We start from the raw sequence: 17,386 nt of genomic DNA on the forward strand, positions 1-17,386 counted from the left end.
AACTTAAAATATTAAAATGTATTTGAAACTTAACAAATCCTGATTATTTGCAAGTAAATATGCTTTAATTCTGATAACATTTTTGTAGAATAATTAATGTTTTGTAATCTAGTTAAAGTCTTCTTTATTTATTACCACATGATAATATAATAGGTAATCATACTTTTTAGCTACTTTAATTTTAACAGAAATAGAAACTGCAAATCTAATTAACTCATTGTAGATCCTCCGAAATTTGATAAGATGATGAAACAAGAGGTTAACTTTCTGAATTTGTTCTTAACTATATAGCATGTTGGTATTTTGTTTGACTATTAATTTTATTATAACTTTTAATATTTTGCAATAGTTTGTTAGATAGTTTCACTGTATTAGTCATTTAGTATTTGTTTGTTCTTAAGTTGTAACAATTTGAAAATAAGTACTTGCATTGATTTAATGGTTTCTGTATAAGCTAACGTTTTTTCAGTTTAAATAATTGTTTGCAGTAATGATAATCCCAAATCAGGTTCACCTAGGTGAAATCTATTTCTTTTACTATATGATATTGTTATAAATACAAACATTTTACCTAGAATATTTTTTAAATATTCTATTCTCGTACACATTTTGATGTCATATAACAATAGCAGCAAACCCTTAGTTATAGTTGGCTTCATCCTGCGTAACTATGCAGGAGTATGAGAATCTACTGGATATTTTATATATGAATTTATATGTATTATATTATACATTGTGTACTGTGGTATGAGATGAGTTATGTACATACTGTTACTATTGTGACAGCATAAAAAAATGTGTAATAAAAACATTTTGTTAATCAGTTTCTTTTACAAAAACACTATGTGGGCTTTGATATCTAGATATGACATAAACAGTCATAAATACAAAAACTGAGTTAAAAACACTTGTGATCAATTAATGATATTTGTAATATTTTTGTATTATGAGTGTTTGATAATGATATCTAAATACAAAAAACATGAATACTGTTTTTATTTTATAAATAGAATTGACTAACAAAACTAAAATTAGTTTAACTTCTTGTTTGATTGTGATTGTATACAACAATAATGGTGGGCCTATAACTGCAAAATTAAAGTAAATTATTGTATTATAAATATCATTTAAAACTAAAACAATAAAATACTATACATAATACACACGGAATAAGACTGAATATTAAAAATAATAACTGGAAAAATTTTGTTTTTAGAAACACATTTTGTAGATCACTTATACCTCTCCAGAAAACTCCCCAAAAATTCAGAGTGGCAAAGACCCTAAAACACTGCCAACATATTATATTTTCAAGAATAGGAATTATAACCTTACAGAGATTTGTTGGATTATAACTAAACAGCAAAAAATATACAATGACAGCATAAAAATGCATGATTCATATAATAGTACAGTTGGTATATTATTATATAATATTATTATATTATATTATTATAATATTATTCATATAATAATAATTCTAGTTGAAACATATTTATGGATGACACTTAATGGATAATTAATTTTATATTTGTAAATACAATTCAAATCAAAAATATAAACCAACCAATGTTCAGTTTGTTTTTTCTGTCACAAAAGAATATTACAACCCTAAATTATAGTAAATGTTTAAAAAGAAAGATCTTTTGTAATCGTTTACAACTGTTGGCTCTCTCACATACTACATGATGATATAAATGTTCTTATAAGACCTCATAAAGTGACTCATAGAAAACCCATTTTACAGTGTTCATAAATGGTGTTTGAGTAAGATTGTCAGAGTTATTATTCATTCCTTTTTTAAAGACAAATAACTGTAACAGGTGAGTTACTTTTATAATCATATTAACAACTTATTATATATGTATGAGGTTTGTTTTTATGTAAGTACTGTTTTGAGATTTTACCGTTACAGTGTTGTGATTAGTACTTGGTGCGTACGCTGTTAGAAAACCACAGCCACTATTACAGAAACATTTAACTATATTTATATTTGTTTGTGCATATTTAAAATTTTCTGCTAGTTTAGAATCTTGTTGGCTGTGAAATACAAGCTGTGATTCATTTCTTAATGCTAAAACTTTGAAAGCATGAGCAATAGGATAGTATGAATGGTTTAGAGTTTATAAAGAAGGCTGCAAAAATGTTCTTGATGCGAAATGAAGAAGGTGATCTTCAGTTGTTAATAAAGACTTAGTGTGGAAAGTAAATGATAATATGAACAGGAATTTCACAATTTCTTTGTTGTTAGAGGAGTTTCCTCAAATTTCAAAAAGTATTATCTATGATACTTTTATTGAACGTTAAAATGATTGAGAAACATATTTTGCTGTATGACAAGGTTGCTACATGCGGTTGCTAGGAACAATTTGATAAACCCCAAACAGCCCCAATTTAGTGTCCAGTGACTATAATTAGTATTTTTCATCAAATATCTTGAAGATCAGTGCCGCAACAACAATAGCAATAGCATCAAAATGATTGCAATTTAGTAGTTGTTAAATCAGGCAGCAATCTTCTATGACGACAATATACCAAAGGTTGTTATTAGATAAGGAATAATAAGTTCCTAAATATTGATGGCAATGATGTAAAAAATAGATAAAAGTGTAGGCTTCCATATAAAAATAAAATTGTTACAAAAGTTTACTTGATTTTTTTATACATCAAAACAGTACTTACTTTAAAAAAATACACCTTAGATTATGTATGTATTATATACATGTTCATTTTTATTTTGAAATGGTACATCAAAATCACATCTTATACTTCATTTCTGACATTTCCCAATAGCTTGTTTTATTTTTATTATTTGGTTTGCATAACGCATTTTTTATTTGCAATTTTTCTTACATAAATATAGAATTAATTCACTTTTATTCTTGACCATTGATAAAGAAGCCAGAGAAATTAGTGAGCACGCTATGGAACCATTTCAGTTTATGTCAATGTACATTTACTGATACGAGTATACAGTATAATATTGGAAACCTCACAAGAATATACACTTTTCTTCAAGTTGACATTATCAGTTTTAAGATATCACACAAGATAACAATTTTAAAATGGTATGTAAAAGCACTTGATACAAACACAAAGGAACTATCATTTTCACACAGGGTTAAAAAACATATGTGATCAAATAGGAAGAATGAATGGTCTTGCTAGTATTTAGGATAGGTTTTGGAGAACAAACAATACTAAATTCTCTTTTCTTAGTATAACAACAACTAGTTTTACACCAGAAGTAAATAGCTTTGATTCTTTAAGGTGAGCTAGTGAACTCAAATTATCGATAACCCAACACAATGGATATAATTATTTACCTTTTCTTGGCTTTTTGGCTTCCATTTCAAATTTGCTTGGCTGATAACTTCCTGTTAAAAGCATAATTAAACTTGCATAAGCTGACATATGTTATTACAAAGATGAGCATAAACAATGTTGCAGTTAGTCTGCAGATAGACAACACTTTTGAGTTTGGAACATGGTAGATTTTTCCATTAGCTCAAAAGGCCAAAATCATTTTTCAATTCCTAAGATAATCATAATAAATTCATAACAATTTTCAATTGTATGTATTTGTGATGGCCTGGAAGTATAGAAAGGATTTTAGCTTAGTTATATGTTAATAAAGAGTTGAAGCACATATGGTCACCAAAAATATCTACAATACAATGAACTGACCATGATTCTCAAGGTGTCAAGGATATGTTTTATCTTTTTTATATTTATCATAAAGGAGATTTTAGTTTAATAAAATATTCTTAAATTGAAAGTCGTAAATTACAAGTACAAAAATACTAGTATTCAAACAAATTTAATTCGTTTTGTAGAATTTTAAATGTATGTGCAAAAAATATTTGTTAACTTAGCGTAAAATATTGGGAGATATTCTCAAATAAGTGTGTCTTAACAGATTTTAAAATACAGTACATTTTACACTTCCGAAAATGTAGTCATTTGACTGTAAAATATAAAAATTTGTGCATAATTTATTATTTTTCACTTGTGTAATTTACTATTTGACATTAGGTTATATCTGAAATGTGCTTGTTTTAGTTCAGATTTGCCATATACAATTAAAATGTTTGTAGCTTATTATTGGAAAAACCTGGAACAATGTTTCAATGTTACCACAGTAACATACCTGTATCACAGTGTAATATACAAGTATGCAGTGTATTACTAATTTGAAATTAACCAAGACTTTTTTATTCACATAGTACAAATATGTTTAAAATCAATTTGATTTCAGAATTACTGATTTAAAATATTAAATTTTGAAACATCAGGAAGCAAATAACAATTTGTTTTCTCGTTTACTATCTGTAGTATATAAATTGTATTTTTATGAGTCCTTAACCCTCTGGGGTCCGCTAGGACAGTGTCTGTCCAATCAGTGGCCAAGTTGCATGTGGGACAGCGTCTGTACCGGCAGACTTAGGTAGCTGATTAGTGCACGAAACAACTGCTGTCTCGCTCTGTTCTTTATTTATTTACTCAACAACCAATTAACCTTTTTATGTAAAATCTTCACTGTTCATGATAAAGAGCTATATTTTTTAAATAAAAAATATAGTGAAAATTCTGATTTATTATTTGGTTTATATAACGAATTTTTTGTTTGCAATTTTTTGTGTGTGAAAATTATTTCTATCATTAACTGCTAAAATGCGCTGACTAAAAGAATTGATTCATTACTTACAAATTCATGTAGTAAAGCCAATTAAAGTTTAATATTTGACAAAAATTTAGTCTGTAGAATTTAGATTTCTTGGCGGAATATTAGGGAAGTTAACCTTTTCTTATAATTCAACTCTTGGTTTTTGAGACTTAATAATGAATAAAAATACAATTATATCTTTTAAACTCAACCTAATGTTTTCATTTTACTCTACTCTATAGTTTAAATTATTACTATTCTAACTTATATGATTCACTAATGTAATTGGTAACACAGCAAACCTGACATGTTTATTTTTATTTAGTTATCACTGGCATAATGTGGGTTAATACCTATTGTGTCAGTTATGTATTATAAATATTTAATGGTGACCATGAAAAAGAATAGAAATGCAACATTAAGTTAAATTAAGCAGTTTTTTGGCAGTAAAATAGAAGACGGAATATTATTTTATATATCTTAAACTAACATTGAAAATTTTATACATAATAAACAAAATATACAATTCAATTTTTTGTAAAAAATGGTAGTATAAATTAAAATCAAATAAATAAACAAATGAGTAAGTAGAGTTTATTAAGAATGTATACTGTAGACAAATAAAAGCACAGCACTGAATTTTGGCTATGCAGCTGGTCTTGTAATTGAAATAGGTAGTTAGTTATACAGAGTTTTTGGGAGGAGGGGACAAGGAAGTTGATATGACAGTTTTTCATCTGTAACATAACTTTGTTCTCCAGCACAGCTATACCCATTGTCATGGCAAGTTACATCAGTGATTGTGCAACTATCAAGACCTCAATGAATTTAGCTTTTGGGGTAAAGTAGTGAACATCCACATTTCAACGCAATTCATTATTCAGTGCAAAACATAATTTCTGTATTTCTGAGGTTGATAAACAATCCATTGACACACATCTTTGGTCAGTCTGGCTATTTCTCAAAAAATGTACAAAATTTTCAACGTAAAGATAAAAAGCACACACCACTCATTATAATTTATTTTTCGTTTTAGTCGTAATACACTAATACACTTGTAGTTAGATACCAACCGAAGATGATTTTGACTATTAAACTTGTACATTGTACTTGTATGTGTGTACTGTACATTGTGACTCACATTTCCTACAGTATCACACTAATACTTACATTTGTTTAGAAAACTTAGTTCACATAAATATAGCAATGCTTTATCCCCAAACTGTACAATAAGCAATATTTAAAAAATTGTCATAGTTCCATTTTCCTAATTTTAGTGTTTTAAACTAGCCATTAATATTCTGTTCAATCACCAACGTAACTCTTTCAACTGATATGGCTGTATTGGAGAGGAATGATGCCGCATCAAAAATGTATTTCTAAAACAAGTGATTGCATGACCAAATGTCAATAAATACTAAAAACTAATGACTAGAAAAACCCAGTCTCATACAATTTCTTAACAATGTAAAGGTAATGTTAGTTAAATTGTTTTTTTTTTTTTAAATTTTGGCTTTCAATAAAGGCAAGGCATTAAAAATCTTTATTCCTGCCTGTACAAAGCTGGAATGGGTTACACTATAATGACATCTGACAATTAGGTTAATTTTATTCCTATTTTTACACCTGTGTATATCAGCATTTACAAGAAGTTTGGATTGATTTAACTGATTTAGATTGTACAATTATAACCAATAATTTAATAGAAGTCACATTTTGCTTATTGCTAAGACAAAGTGTTAGGTCATGAAAGAGATGGGATTGAATTATATCTCCTCTTTATCCTCCCCCACAAACACTCCTGGATGGCTCCACATTTTATTCAATACTTCAACAAAAATTCAAAAGTGTTATGAAAGTTTTCATTTTTTAAGTAGGTATGAAAATATGGTTTTTTTCTTTGGGATCCATTCTTAATAAACCCACTTTCTTTTAAAACTGTTTGTTACATTCTCATAAAATTAAATTTCCTTTTATCAACTTTACATCTCGGTTATTTTAATCTTCAACAATTTCATTAGAATATTTAAATCTAATGGGACGTACTGTATATGTACAACATACAACATGAACTAGACATCATAAAATAATTTGGTGAAGTACAACATAGAGAGAATTTGCAAGCACGATGGTGTATAGAACAGCCAGAGTGCCCAGTACATGCACTGTACAGGAGAGTTACTCACCTGGGTGTTGCTCTCTGGTGGAGGTTGTGAGGGAACTATGGTGACTTTGCTCAGTTTCCTTGGAGCTGGCTTCTCTACCTATCGACAAGAGTAAAGTTACACATTGTACAGTTAGATTATCATGTTAATAAAACATTTTACAGTTACTATCAGGAAAATTTATTAACAAGTTTAAATTTAATAGAACACTATATAACAACCATTACCTTTAATACTTTCATGTATTATACACCCAGTATGTCAAAATATGCATAGTCGTGTTTTGGCGCAAATAATCAGTTTAGCCAATGCATTATTTCAGCTATATCACTAGTTTGCAAAACAATTGCTTCCTCATTTAGATGAACAGTTACAGTTGGTCCATATATACAGTAAAATCTGAACATGATTAGAGTTTGTGCTTTAGTGATCAAGCGGTCTGAGGAATTGCCATAATAGCCAAGAAGCTTTATCTTTAGTTAAAGCCCAAAGCTTTAAGAGTGGTTAAAACCCTCCTATAGGTACAAAAGTATGTTTCTAGTTGGTGCATATATATATATATATATATATATATATATATATATATATATATATGAGCTGTTGTTAAGCCAGAGGAAAGAGTGACCTCAAATTAAAAGTGCTTGGTTCTGGAGATCTTTGGTGGAAGCATTGCACTCTTATATAGGCTTAACAGACCTAAAACAGTTATTGTGGCAGATATCACTCATGTACTATCCTGAGTCTGTGTTTCGCACCATGGTATCTAAAATAAAGTCAGTTTACTGTAGACTTAGTAAGACTTTTATAAAGCATTTAACAATGATTCCACAATTACTGAATTTACTAATTTAAAGATGAAGATACAAAAACTTAAGAACCATGCTTAAGTTTATCAAATAACCTACCTTATCTACGACCACTGGAACCTGGGGCTTAGAGTATTGTGTAGGTTTTTGCTGCTTCTAAAATTAATAAAACCAATCACTACACAACAGTAAGCGGACAAGTTTCACAATAGCCTATATCTACAGAAATGCACAAAAAACTACACTTTTAACTATCTACAAAGCCATACATAACATATCACAAGTTGAAAATAAATGTCTACTAAAGCGTTTTTGATATGTACATTCAGTAGAACGTATCCCAGTCCAGTTATAGAAGATTAATTACTTACTCATATGAAATATATAGATACACAATAAACATTATTTGACTTATTGTTGAGTTTTCCAGAACTGACTGAGAAGTATTCTACAATTATGGATGCTTACCAGTTCTGTCCTCAGTTTCAAACCTTGTGTAGTGACAACCTTATATAGTTTATAAAACTATTGCAACCTTCTTTGGCCTAACATAAGAACTGTATCGGTCATCATTAAGTTATTATTACACATACAATATACCATATAAAGACACTACACCAGTGGAAAAACAATAAAACATTTAATATGTTAGATCAATTTATTGAAATTGAATGTTCATATCAGTCTTTTATTACATAATATGTAGTAGCATAATGCATACAAGTATTCCAAGCACTTATAAACAAAAACTGTAATTATTTATTCAGGTATTTATAGACAACAAGAAATCTTATATTCAGGACGCACTTCATATTTTATGAGGGCTGTCCAGAAAGTAGGAGATGTTTTGACATGGCGTGACAATGGGCGGGGCTAGCTAAGCCAATTTGGCATCAGAGTGTACCTACACTCAGTACACAACCAGCTGTGGTAGATTGAGCGTCATGCCTATTGTAATTTGTATTAAGGGGAGTGTTGAAATGAGCGCTGCAATTGAAAATCCCACCAGTTGTAAAGTGCGATCTGTGATAAGGTTTTTGTTGACAACAAATCACAAACCAATTGAAATTTATCGCCAAATTTGTGATGTGTAAAGTCAAGGAGTAATGAGTGAAACCCGAATGAGGCAGTAGTGCATTGATTTTAAAAATGAAGTGATTTTGAAAACATTTTATAAAAACAGTCTAATGATGAATCTTTTGTAATGCATGACAGTTAAAACTTACCTTCTCAATGACTGTTGAAGGCTGTGGTTTAGAAACTGGACCAGGAGTTTCTTGTTTCTGCATTTCATCAATATAGTTACATCACTATGTAAGTATCATACAAAACATCTAATAATGGTGTCATTGACTGAAACTGATTTGATATCAACATACAAATAATACAGGATCTCCTTATGCAAATGAAAATATTTTTAAAGCAGCATCTATTTATGTGTCCCAGAAGTTTCAAATGTTACATTAATAGTGTAAGAGAATTGTCACAATAAACAGTATAAAAACAAGCAACCATCTGGTCTCTCCATGTACTTTTTAAAACATAAAGATCTTTTCTTTGTTTGAAGTTTGTTTTTGACAATGGAAGGATTGTGAAGGAAACAGGATGTTTTCTGGACATTTGCCATTGTTCAGTGATACAACAACAATACAGCTGTTGTGATTCCTAACTTATTGTGGGTCACAACACTCTGGTATGTTTTGTTTACTTTAACCTAGATTGAAGTCATGCATTAGTTTAGTCATTTACCTGAAGAAGGGATCAGATTGCAGATCTCAAAATGTAGTGTTACTGATTGTATTGTACCACTGTCCGATTTCCTTCATAAATATGCACTTCTAACCACAACTACCCAAAAATTAAATATTGAAATATAGTAGAATCTTGTTTGAAAAACTTTTATGAGATCAAGGTAGTTGATTTAAGTAAATGTTTTGTTAATACAGAATAATATACAAAATCATACTTTCTATAGCAAAAATGTGTGTTAAGCATGGTGAACATACAGATCATTAACACTTGAATATAAATTGAGCTTTGCTTTATTCTGCAGTTTATCATATGGCCGTTTTATTTTTATACATGAAACATAAAAGAGAAATAATTTCAAAACAAAACACGAATTATTGAAAGTGAACTAAAGAATACAGGTCACAATAAATGTTTTGTTTTTTATTAAGTGCATGTTTAGATATAGTGTGCATGGAGTTGACACAAAACGTGTTTATTGTGTTAATTCCTGACTTATTCATGTCAGAAAGCTCTGGTATGATTATTTTATTTTAACTTAGATTGTAGTTATGTGTTAGTTTAGTTATCCACCTGAGAAAAGACAAGATTGCAGATCTCAAACATAGTGTTACTGATTTCTTGTATCACCGAACAATAGCAAATGTCCAACAAGAATCCTGTTTCCCTCACAATCCTCCTCCCAATGTCAAAAACAAATATTACGCAAAGGACTACCAGATTATCTAGTACAAATTAACTACACAACTAGCTGCATAGATTCTTATAGTTAATGATACTTACTTTATCAAGAATTAGTTGAGGCTGTAGTTTTGGAACTGGTGCAGGAGTTTCTTGTTTCTGTAGTTCATTAAAACAATTACTACAATGCAAGCATTAGGTATACTACAGCAATAAGTATGAGCAATCTACAATATGGTAATTTAATGTCAGCAACCAAGCATGTTAAGTGCGGTCTACAGAGGTATTAAATTTTACAACTTCGACTTTAGCATCAAAGTGATTTCACTGAGAAGGACTGTATACACCAGAAACCTCATTGAATATTAAGGATATTAAATTATTAATATTGTGTACAATGTATAGGTACAGAGAAGAGCTATCTGGAAAGCACTATGACTGACAATAAATCACTAAATGAATAGTGCTATAAATGTAGACTTCCTTAGAAAATCAAAAGCTTGTTTGTGAAACCAACACAAGTTATTCATTTAATTCTTCCACTCTGTATCAAATGTTTGTATTGGAATTTAATTCAGACTACAACAGAATTTTTTTATGTTGTCAGTTTGTTGAAACAAACTTTCCACCTGTATATTACAAGTATTGTGATCGAACACACAATTGAAATGAATTGTGTCCTCTTTATCACTTGCAAGCAGTGGCGTAACTAGGTCTTGGCTTTGGGGGTGATGAAACTGAATGAAGAGCACACCCCACTGGAGAGTCTGGGAAAAATCCAAATTTGTCTAAATGAAATAGGACTAATTCAAATTTAAACACTTAACTGGTGAATTTCAAACAAGTTGGATTGCTGTTATACAAATATTTAATTTAATTCTAGAGATCTTGGAGGGGAGGGTTCTACCCCCTCATTTCTCTCATAGTTACACAACAACTTGTAAGTAATTGAACTATATTAGTCAGCTAGTAAGTCTAACGAACTGTATAGTAAATATACTGGCATTTGGATCACTGGGGGCTTTACCCGTTGTGGAATGTGGTATATTGTACATAATAACCACTTAATTTTTGAGCAAATTTCTGTGGGTAGATCTTTCATGAGCTTAAGTTGAAACGTATTGGTACAATCTAGTAAGAAATAAAAATAAGCCTTGAAAGTTGTCAAACTCTACAAAGTTTGATTGTTAAACCATGTGAGATCAGACAATAAAGTACTTGTTGCCTGTCTAATTATATACATGTATAAAAATGCATTTTATAAACTGAAAGAGATATGTCAACATCAGGTATATGTACAGTGGTAGAGAAAACAAAATTGGATATGGATATGGACAAGAGATATCCATAAATGTATTTGATCTTGAAATTACAGTATGACAAATCGGGCTGTGTTGAGAATAAAACTAACGGTTTATCTAGTCCAAATTAGCTATACAACTTACTGCATTCACTGATATTTTAAATGATACTCACCTTCTCAAGTATTATTTGAGGCTGTAGCTTGGAAACTGGAGCAGCAGTTTCTTGTTTCTGTAGTTCATTACAACAATTACTACACAATAAGCGCTAGATATACTAAAGCAACTGATACAAGCAATCTGTAATAGTGATATAATTTCGGCAACTAAGCACTAAGCATATTAAGCATACACTAAACAGTCTATAGAAATTTAGTTTTGAAAATGCTACAATGTTAGCATCAAGGCAATTCTAATAAAAAGGATTGTACAAGCTAAAAGGTCACTATTTGTTAGGGATATTAAACTATTAATTTAGCATAAAATTGATAGACATCCTAAGCTAGAAGGGTTTGCTAAGAAGCAAGAAGTGTATTCAGACTAAAGCCAATTTTACTTCTTCCCTTGTACGAGAAAGTATATAATTTTCAGGTTAGTTTAGTTCCATCTGGAAGACAGTGATTGTTACACCAATTTCAAAATAAAATCTCCAAAATGTCTTTAGTTTTAGACTGATTTATGTTCTTGATGTAGTACCAAAGATATTCAATATATGTGTTAGCAGTTTTATATCTTTACAATAAAACAACTTTACAATAATACATCAACATTAAACGTCATTTGACTACAACACAATTTTTTGCATTTTTAACAATAGCAGGCAATGCACTTGAGCAAAAGTAGGTAAGATTTTATTACCTATCTTGACTTTCAAAAGAACTTTAATTAGCTCTCTAATCACCTCTTCATTATAAAGTTTCCATGTTTTGGATTTTATCCTGGCCTTGCATAATGATGTGAATTCTGAGTTTTGTTACCGATTCAGAAATCCTTTTATTATGTAGAGCAATTAAGAGTTCTAAAAACCATCCCAAATAGAAAACTTTGACACTTTTCCTTTCAATTAATTTTTTAATGCTAGGAACATACTAAATTTATAGTTTATAAGACAAGCAAATAAACATGTGCGTAGCTTATGTATAGTATAAAGAGTAGTCCTTGATGTTTGATAAATTTGGAGTTGCTATAGGGTTAAGTTTAAAATATTGGCATAATCCAGCCTCACATAAAGAGAAGTATAAAAATTTGCCAAGAGTTCAAACATTTATGCTATTTTATTAATAGCCCTTACAAGTCATGGCAATACAATATTTGTTCTTCATGTATCATATCTAATTGTAAATGTAAAACTACTGTAAGTTAAACGTTACAAGATTTATAATATTCAAATAAAAATAACACATAGAGTGATCTGGAAGTACTGCAACACCTTTAAATGTCATAATTTAAAATTTTGACACTTTTCTCTCAGATAAATTTTTGAATCGCAGAATAAATTTATAATAACAAACTTATAGATATCCATATATGTATTTGGAGTTAAAATCCCAGCACTAGCAGATCCTGCTGTGGAAATAAAGGAAAACTGACTGTATATGTACACAAATATACTAAAATCTAGCTATAACATTATACTGCATACATTCACATTGTTAATGAAACTCACCTTCTCAAGTATTATTTGAGGCTGTAGTTTGGAAACTGGAGCAGCAGTTTCTTGTTTCTGTAGTTCATTAAAACAGTTACTACATAGTAAGCTCTAGGTGTAGTAAAGCAATAGATATATACAATCTACGATACAATGATCTACAACACCAACTAAGCATGTTAAGCATATACTGAATAGTCTACAGAGTCTTAAGGTGGAAACACATAGACAACAGGGTGGAGTGGAACACAGAGTAGCCTATATTCAAAATCGGAACAGAATGAAGAGATGTGGTAGCGATCACATCACAAACATACAGCATCAGTAGGTGAGGAGTGGGAGCATCAACTAACAAATAAAAACAGCGCTTTCTAAGTTTGTAAGTAGCTAACTGTAGGGTGAAGTCACGTATTTAAATTAATTTATTTTACGCTTTTCAAAGAGATCTGAGTGGGCTAAGGAAGTAAATAAGGGAAAAATGTTATACAGTGAATATCATTATGTATTTGTATAAAGTGTTATAGAAGCACAGTTTAAGTCATGCTTGTGTTTGTTCTTTAATATTTCACTTCTTTTATAAACACATGCAATCAAAAGTTCCACATCCATTGCACAAAACTTCAGAGCATAAAAATTGAACAGTAAATAACAAGATAGTAATAGTGGTCTGACAATACTGGCTATGCTGTCGCTCAAAAAATCAAAATGAGTTTGTTCCAAAACGAATCACTACGCTGCACTGCATCACTCCTCTCTCACGTGATGTCATTGTGCTCACACTGGCTTTATAACATACATTTGATTGTGTTGTTCTGCTCCACCCTAATATTTGTGTGTTTCTACTCTTATATTTTATATCTTCAAAGGTTTTCAAAGCATTTAATTGAGAAGGACTGCACAAGTCAAAAGTTCGCTGTATATTAAGAATATTAAAAGCGTACCATTCATAAATAAGCTAGAAGTGCTATCTGGAATTGGAAACTAACTAATAGCTGAAAATAAACCACTTACATTTTTTTATAATATGTACATACTTCCTTAAAATAAGAAAAAATATGTGTTAAAATCATTTTAGCAAATAATTTTATTGTTCATCTGTGATCTCAAACTATTTATTTTATACTTCCCTGAGTTTCTTCTTTATCAAAAGGTTTACACTGGAATTAGATCTAGCCTTCAACAGAATAAATTTTGATTGTCAGGGTATTTAGAACAAAGCCATTATATGGAAGTGTTGTGATCACGCACAAAATTGATATTTTGATTATTTTTTTTTGGGATATTATGAATTGTAAAAATGAATCTCTTGAACAGGTCGGTCATCTTCCATATGTGTGTGTCTGTATTCAGATTCAAGTGACACTCCTTCATTACCTCATCTTTAGGACATTTTAAAGATTTGAACTTTCTCCTGGCCTTATTAATGAGCCAAATTCCATATTTTAGAATGGAAATTTAAACTACACTTTGGTGGTAACAATTTTAACCGTTGTTACTCTGGTTCTAATTTAATAACATTGTTTTGTTTTTTTGTTTGTGAATAACATACCATCTATCCTCAAGTATGATTTCCAGTTTTATTGATTTCTAGACTTTGGCTTGCTGGGTGATCTGTCCCTTCAGTTGGGGGTTCCATAAACTTGGGTGTTCGACAAATTGAGAAGTTAAGTTTGCCATGAAGCCAAGTAGATCAGTATGGTCATAATTCGGCCACAAAATAATAAATTATGACAATTAGAAAGAGTTTAAACTTTTATGTCATTTCATGTCAATACACTCACTTTTGGGTCACTGTGGGCTTTGTCCCCTGTGAAATGTCAGTAAACTTCAGGTGTTAAGTTCATCATGTAGTGAAGTTGAATAGTATGGTTAAAATCTGGTGAGAAATAAAAAGAAGCCTTTAAAGATGGCAAGAGTTCGAAATTTACACAATTTCATTGCAAAAAATGTGGATGCTACAAAACACAGTGTGTTTAGAAAGTCGCTGTGCACTGGAATTCTCCATTTATGAAAATATGTATAAAGAAATGACTAAGCACTTTGAAGAAAAAATCAATTTAATACCTTAATTACATTGTTAAACCATACCTTAATACATGATTACATTGTTTATAAAAGGTGTTAGAATTACCCTTCGTTGGCATCAATATAGCATTGCACTCGTTTCATTTTGTTTGCAAATATCTAACCCAACTGAACAACAGTGATTCATCAAATGTATGCTGTTATCGCTGCTTTAGTTCATCAATCATGTGTGGTCTGTTCCAATACTCTGTTTCACTAAACCCCATAAAAAGAAATTGGAGGGAGTCAAATCAGGAGATCTTGCAGGCCACACATTCTTGGAAATGATTCTTTCACCAAATACATTGCACAAGAAAACCATTGAGATGTTAGATATATGTGCTGTTGTCCTGTCTTGTTTGAACCAACCATTATTCATTTCCACTAGTGTTAATTGATGCATGAAGTTCTCTAAAATATCAGAAGAATAACGATCACTATTGAATGAGTTTAAAAAAAATTGGTCCCACAATGCATGCTCTATTCACAGCAACCCAGACTCCAATTTATACTTCCTGTAAGGACTGTTCGTGTAAAGTGTGAGGGTTAGTTGCCAAACATAGTCGAGTATTTTGTGAATTTACATAATCTCCCAAGTGAAACCACGCTTCATCTGTATAAAATGTTACGTCATTCAGTTACGTACTTCAGAATTTTTGTCATGGATACGCATTGATTTTGTTTTGGCTGAAACTTTTCAGAAAATTTACTCAACTAAATCACTGTACTTGTCACCTTCACAAAATACGTATTCAACAAAAAAAATGCATTCCTCTACTGAAAGAACCATCACGTGCAACAAAAAAACACTTGCAACAGAACTTCAATAAATGAAACACGTACAACCTCAACCCAACGACTGACAGGTCTCACTGTCTTTGGCAACAGAACTACCAACCTAATGGTGAAATTAATCCCTGTTATGTCACTTGGTACACAGCGACTTTCAGAACGCACAGTATATGAAGTTTGTACTACCATTTTTACTGGCATCCATACATGATTTGACTAGAAATAAGAGTGTACAGATCCTGATATGATGAGAATAAAACACTATCAGATTATCTAGTCCAAATACACATTACAACCATTCTTATGGTTAATTATACTCACCTTCTCAATGATTTGAGGCTGTAGTTTGGAAACTAGAGCAGCAGTTTCTTGTTTCTGTAGTTCATTAAAACAATTACTACAAAGTAAGCGCTAGACATACTGAAGCAATATACAAAAAAAGCAATCTACAGTACAGTGATCTAATGTCAGCAACTAAGCATGTTAAGCATACACTAAACTGTCTACAGAAATTTCATATTTATAAACTCAAATGTTAGAATTAATATAATTCCACCGAAAATGGCTGTACAAGCTAAAAGCTAATGTTTCATAAAGCATATAGTGATAAGTTAAATTATTAATATAGCCTATAATGGACAGATACGTTAGAAGAGCTGTCTGGAAACTGACTTATGGCTTAAAGTAAATCAATAAATGTATAGTACTGTAAATATAAACTTCCTTATAATATCAAAATTTTAGTTATGAAAACCATTCAAGTTATTCATTTCATTCATTTACCAGTTTCCTCTTTATCCACTTTTTGAACTGGAATGGGATTTAGGCACAACAGGATATTTTCTGTTATCAGTTTGTTGAAACCAAAATTATTTTTTACTTCCACCCACATGTAACAAAGTACTGTGATAGCACACAAAATTTATTTTCAGATATCAGTGGAAATATGTTGTAGTCTGAATACCACATTAGAACGGGTTTCAGTAAAGTAATGCAATATCCAGTACCATCCTGAGGCTGGTGAGATAATGTCAGCAAGCCAGTATATATATATATATATATATATATATATACACTCCTCAAAACAATTAAAGGATCACTTTTTTAACAGAATGCACTCGGTTAACGGTTCGAAATTTTCTAATAATTTTTTTTTATTTCAAAGTCGGTGTTGAAAGTAAAATACATCGTATATGTTTTTTTTATATGATATTTTATTTTAGGCTAGAACAGTAAACAAAGTTTAAAACCGCAAAATTAAAACGAAAACAACTCTCTTAATAAAGTACAAATGTAATAAGAAATGGTCTGGTCTTTTGAATCTCACTTTCAATACCTTGTATTGCCACCTCTAGCTGATATAACCGCAAGAACACGCTGTGGCATGGTTCTGATGAGTCGTCTGAGGCTATCTTGAGGTAACCGCTCCCATTCTTCTCGTAATGCCATTTCCAGCTCATCCAAAGTCCTGGGTTGGTTTGGGCGGGCCCCGGATACTTCGTCCTAGTTGGTCC

General features: G+C 30.6%; 1 protein-coding gene across 35 annotated transcripts in view; it reads right to left on the reverse strand.

Moving 5' to 3' along the window:
* The window catches only part of LOC124369014 (calponin homology domain-containing protein DDB_G0272472), a 75,730-nt gene that overhangs the window by 29,701 nt on the left and 28,643 nt on the right, over positions 1 to 17,386 (reverse strand). For 9 of the 35 annotated variants that reach the window (XM_046826641.1, XM_046826644.1, XM_046826645.1 and 6 more), the window contains 8 exons: positions 16,194 to 16,247; positions 13,035 to 13,091; positions 11,544 to 11,600; positions 10,170 to 10,226; positions 8,864 to 8,920; positions 7,737 to 7,793; positions 6,853 to 6,930; positions 3,327 to 3,377 (listed from right to left, as the gene is read on the reverse strand). In XM_046826641.1, coding sequence (XP_046682597.1) covers positions 3,327 to 3,377; positions 6,853 to 6,930; positions 7,737 to 7,793; positions 8,864 to 8,920; positions 10,170 to 10,226; positions 11,544 to 11,600; positions 13,035 to 13,091; positions 16,194 to 16,247 — 468 coding nt within the window. The remainder of the gene's footprint in view (positions 1 to 3,326; positions 3,378 to 6,852; positions 6,931 to 7,736; positions 7,794 to 8,863; positions 8,921 to 10,169; positions 10,227 to 11,543; positions 11,601 to 13,034; positions 13,092 to 16,193; positions 16,248 to 17,386) is intronic. The other 26 variants (XM_046826649.1, XM_046826660.1, XM_046826672.1 and 23 more) reach the window with 24 other exon arrangements.

This window comes from Homalodisca vitripennis, chromosome X, assembly GCF_021130785.1.
Source record: "Homalodisca vitripennis isolate AUS2020 chromosome X, UT_GWSS_2.1, whole genome shotgun sequence".
NCBI lineage: Eukaryota > Metazoa > Arthropoda > Insecta > Hemiptera > Cicadellidae > Homalodisca > Homalodisca vitripennis.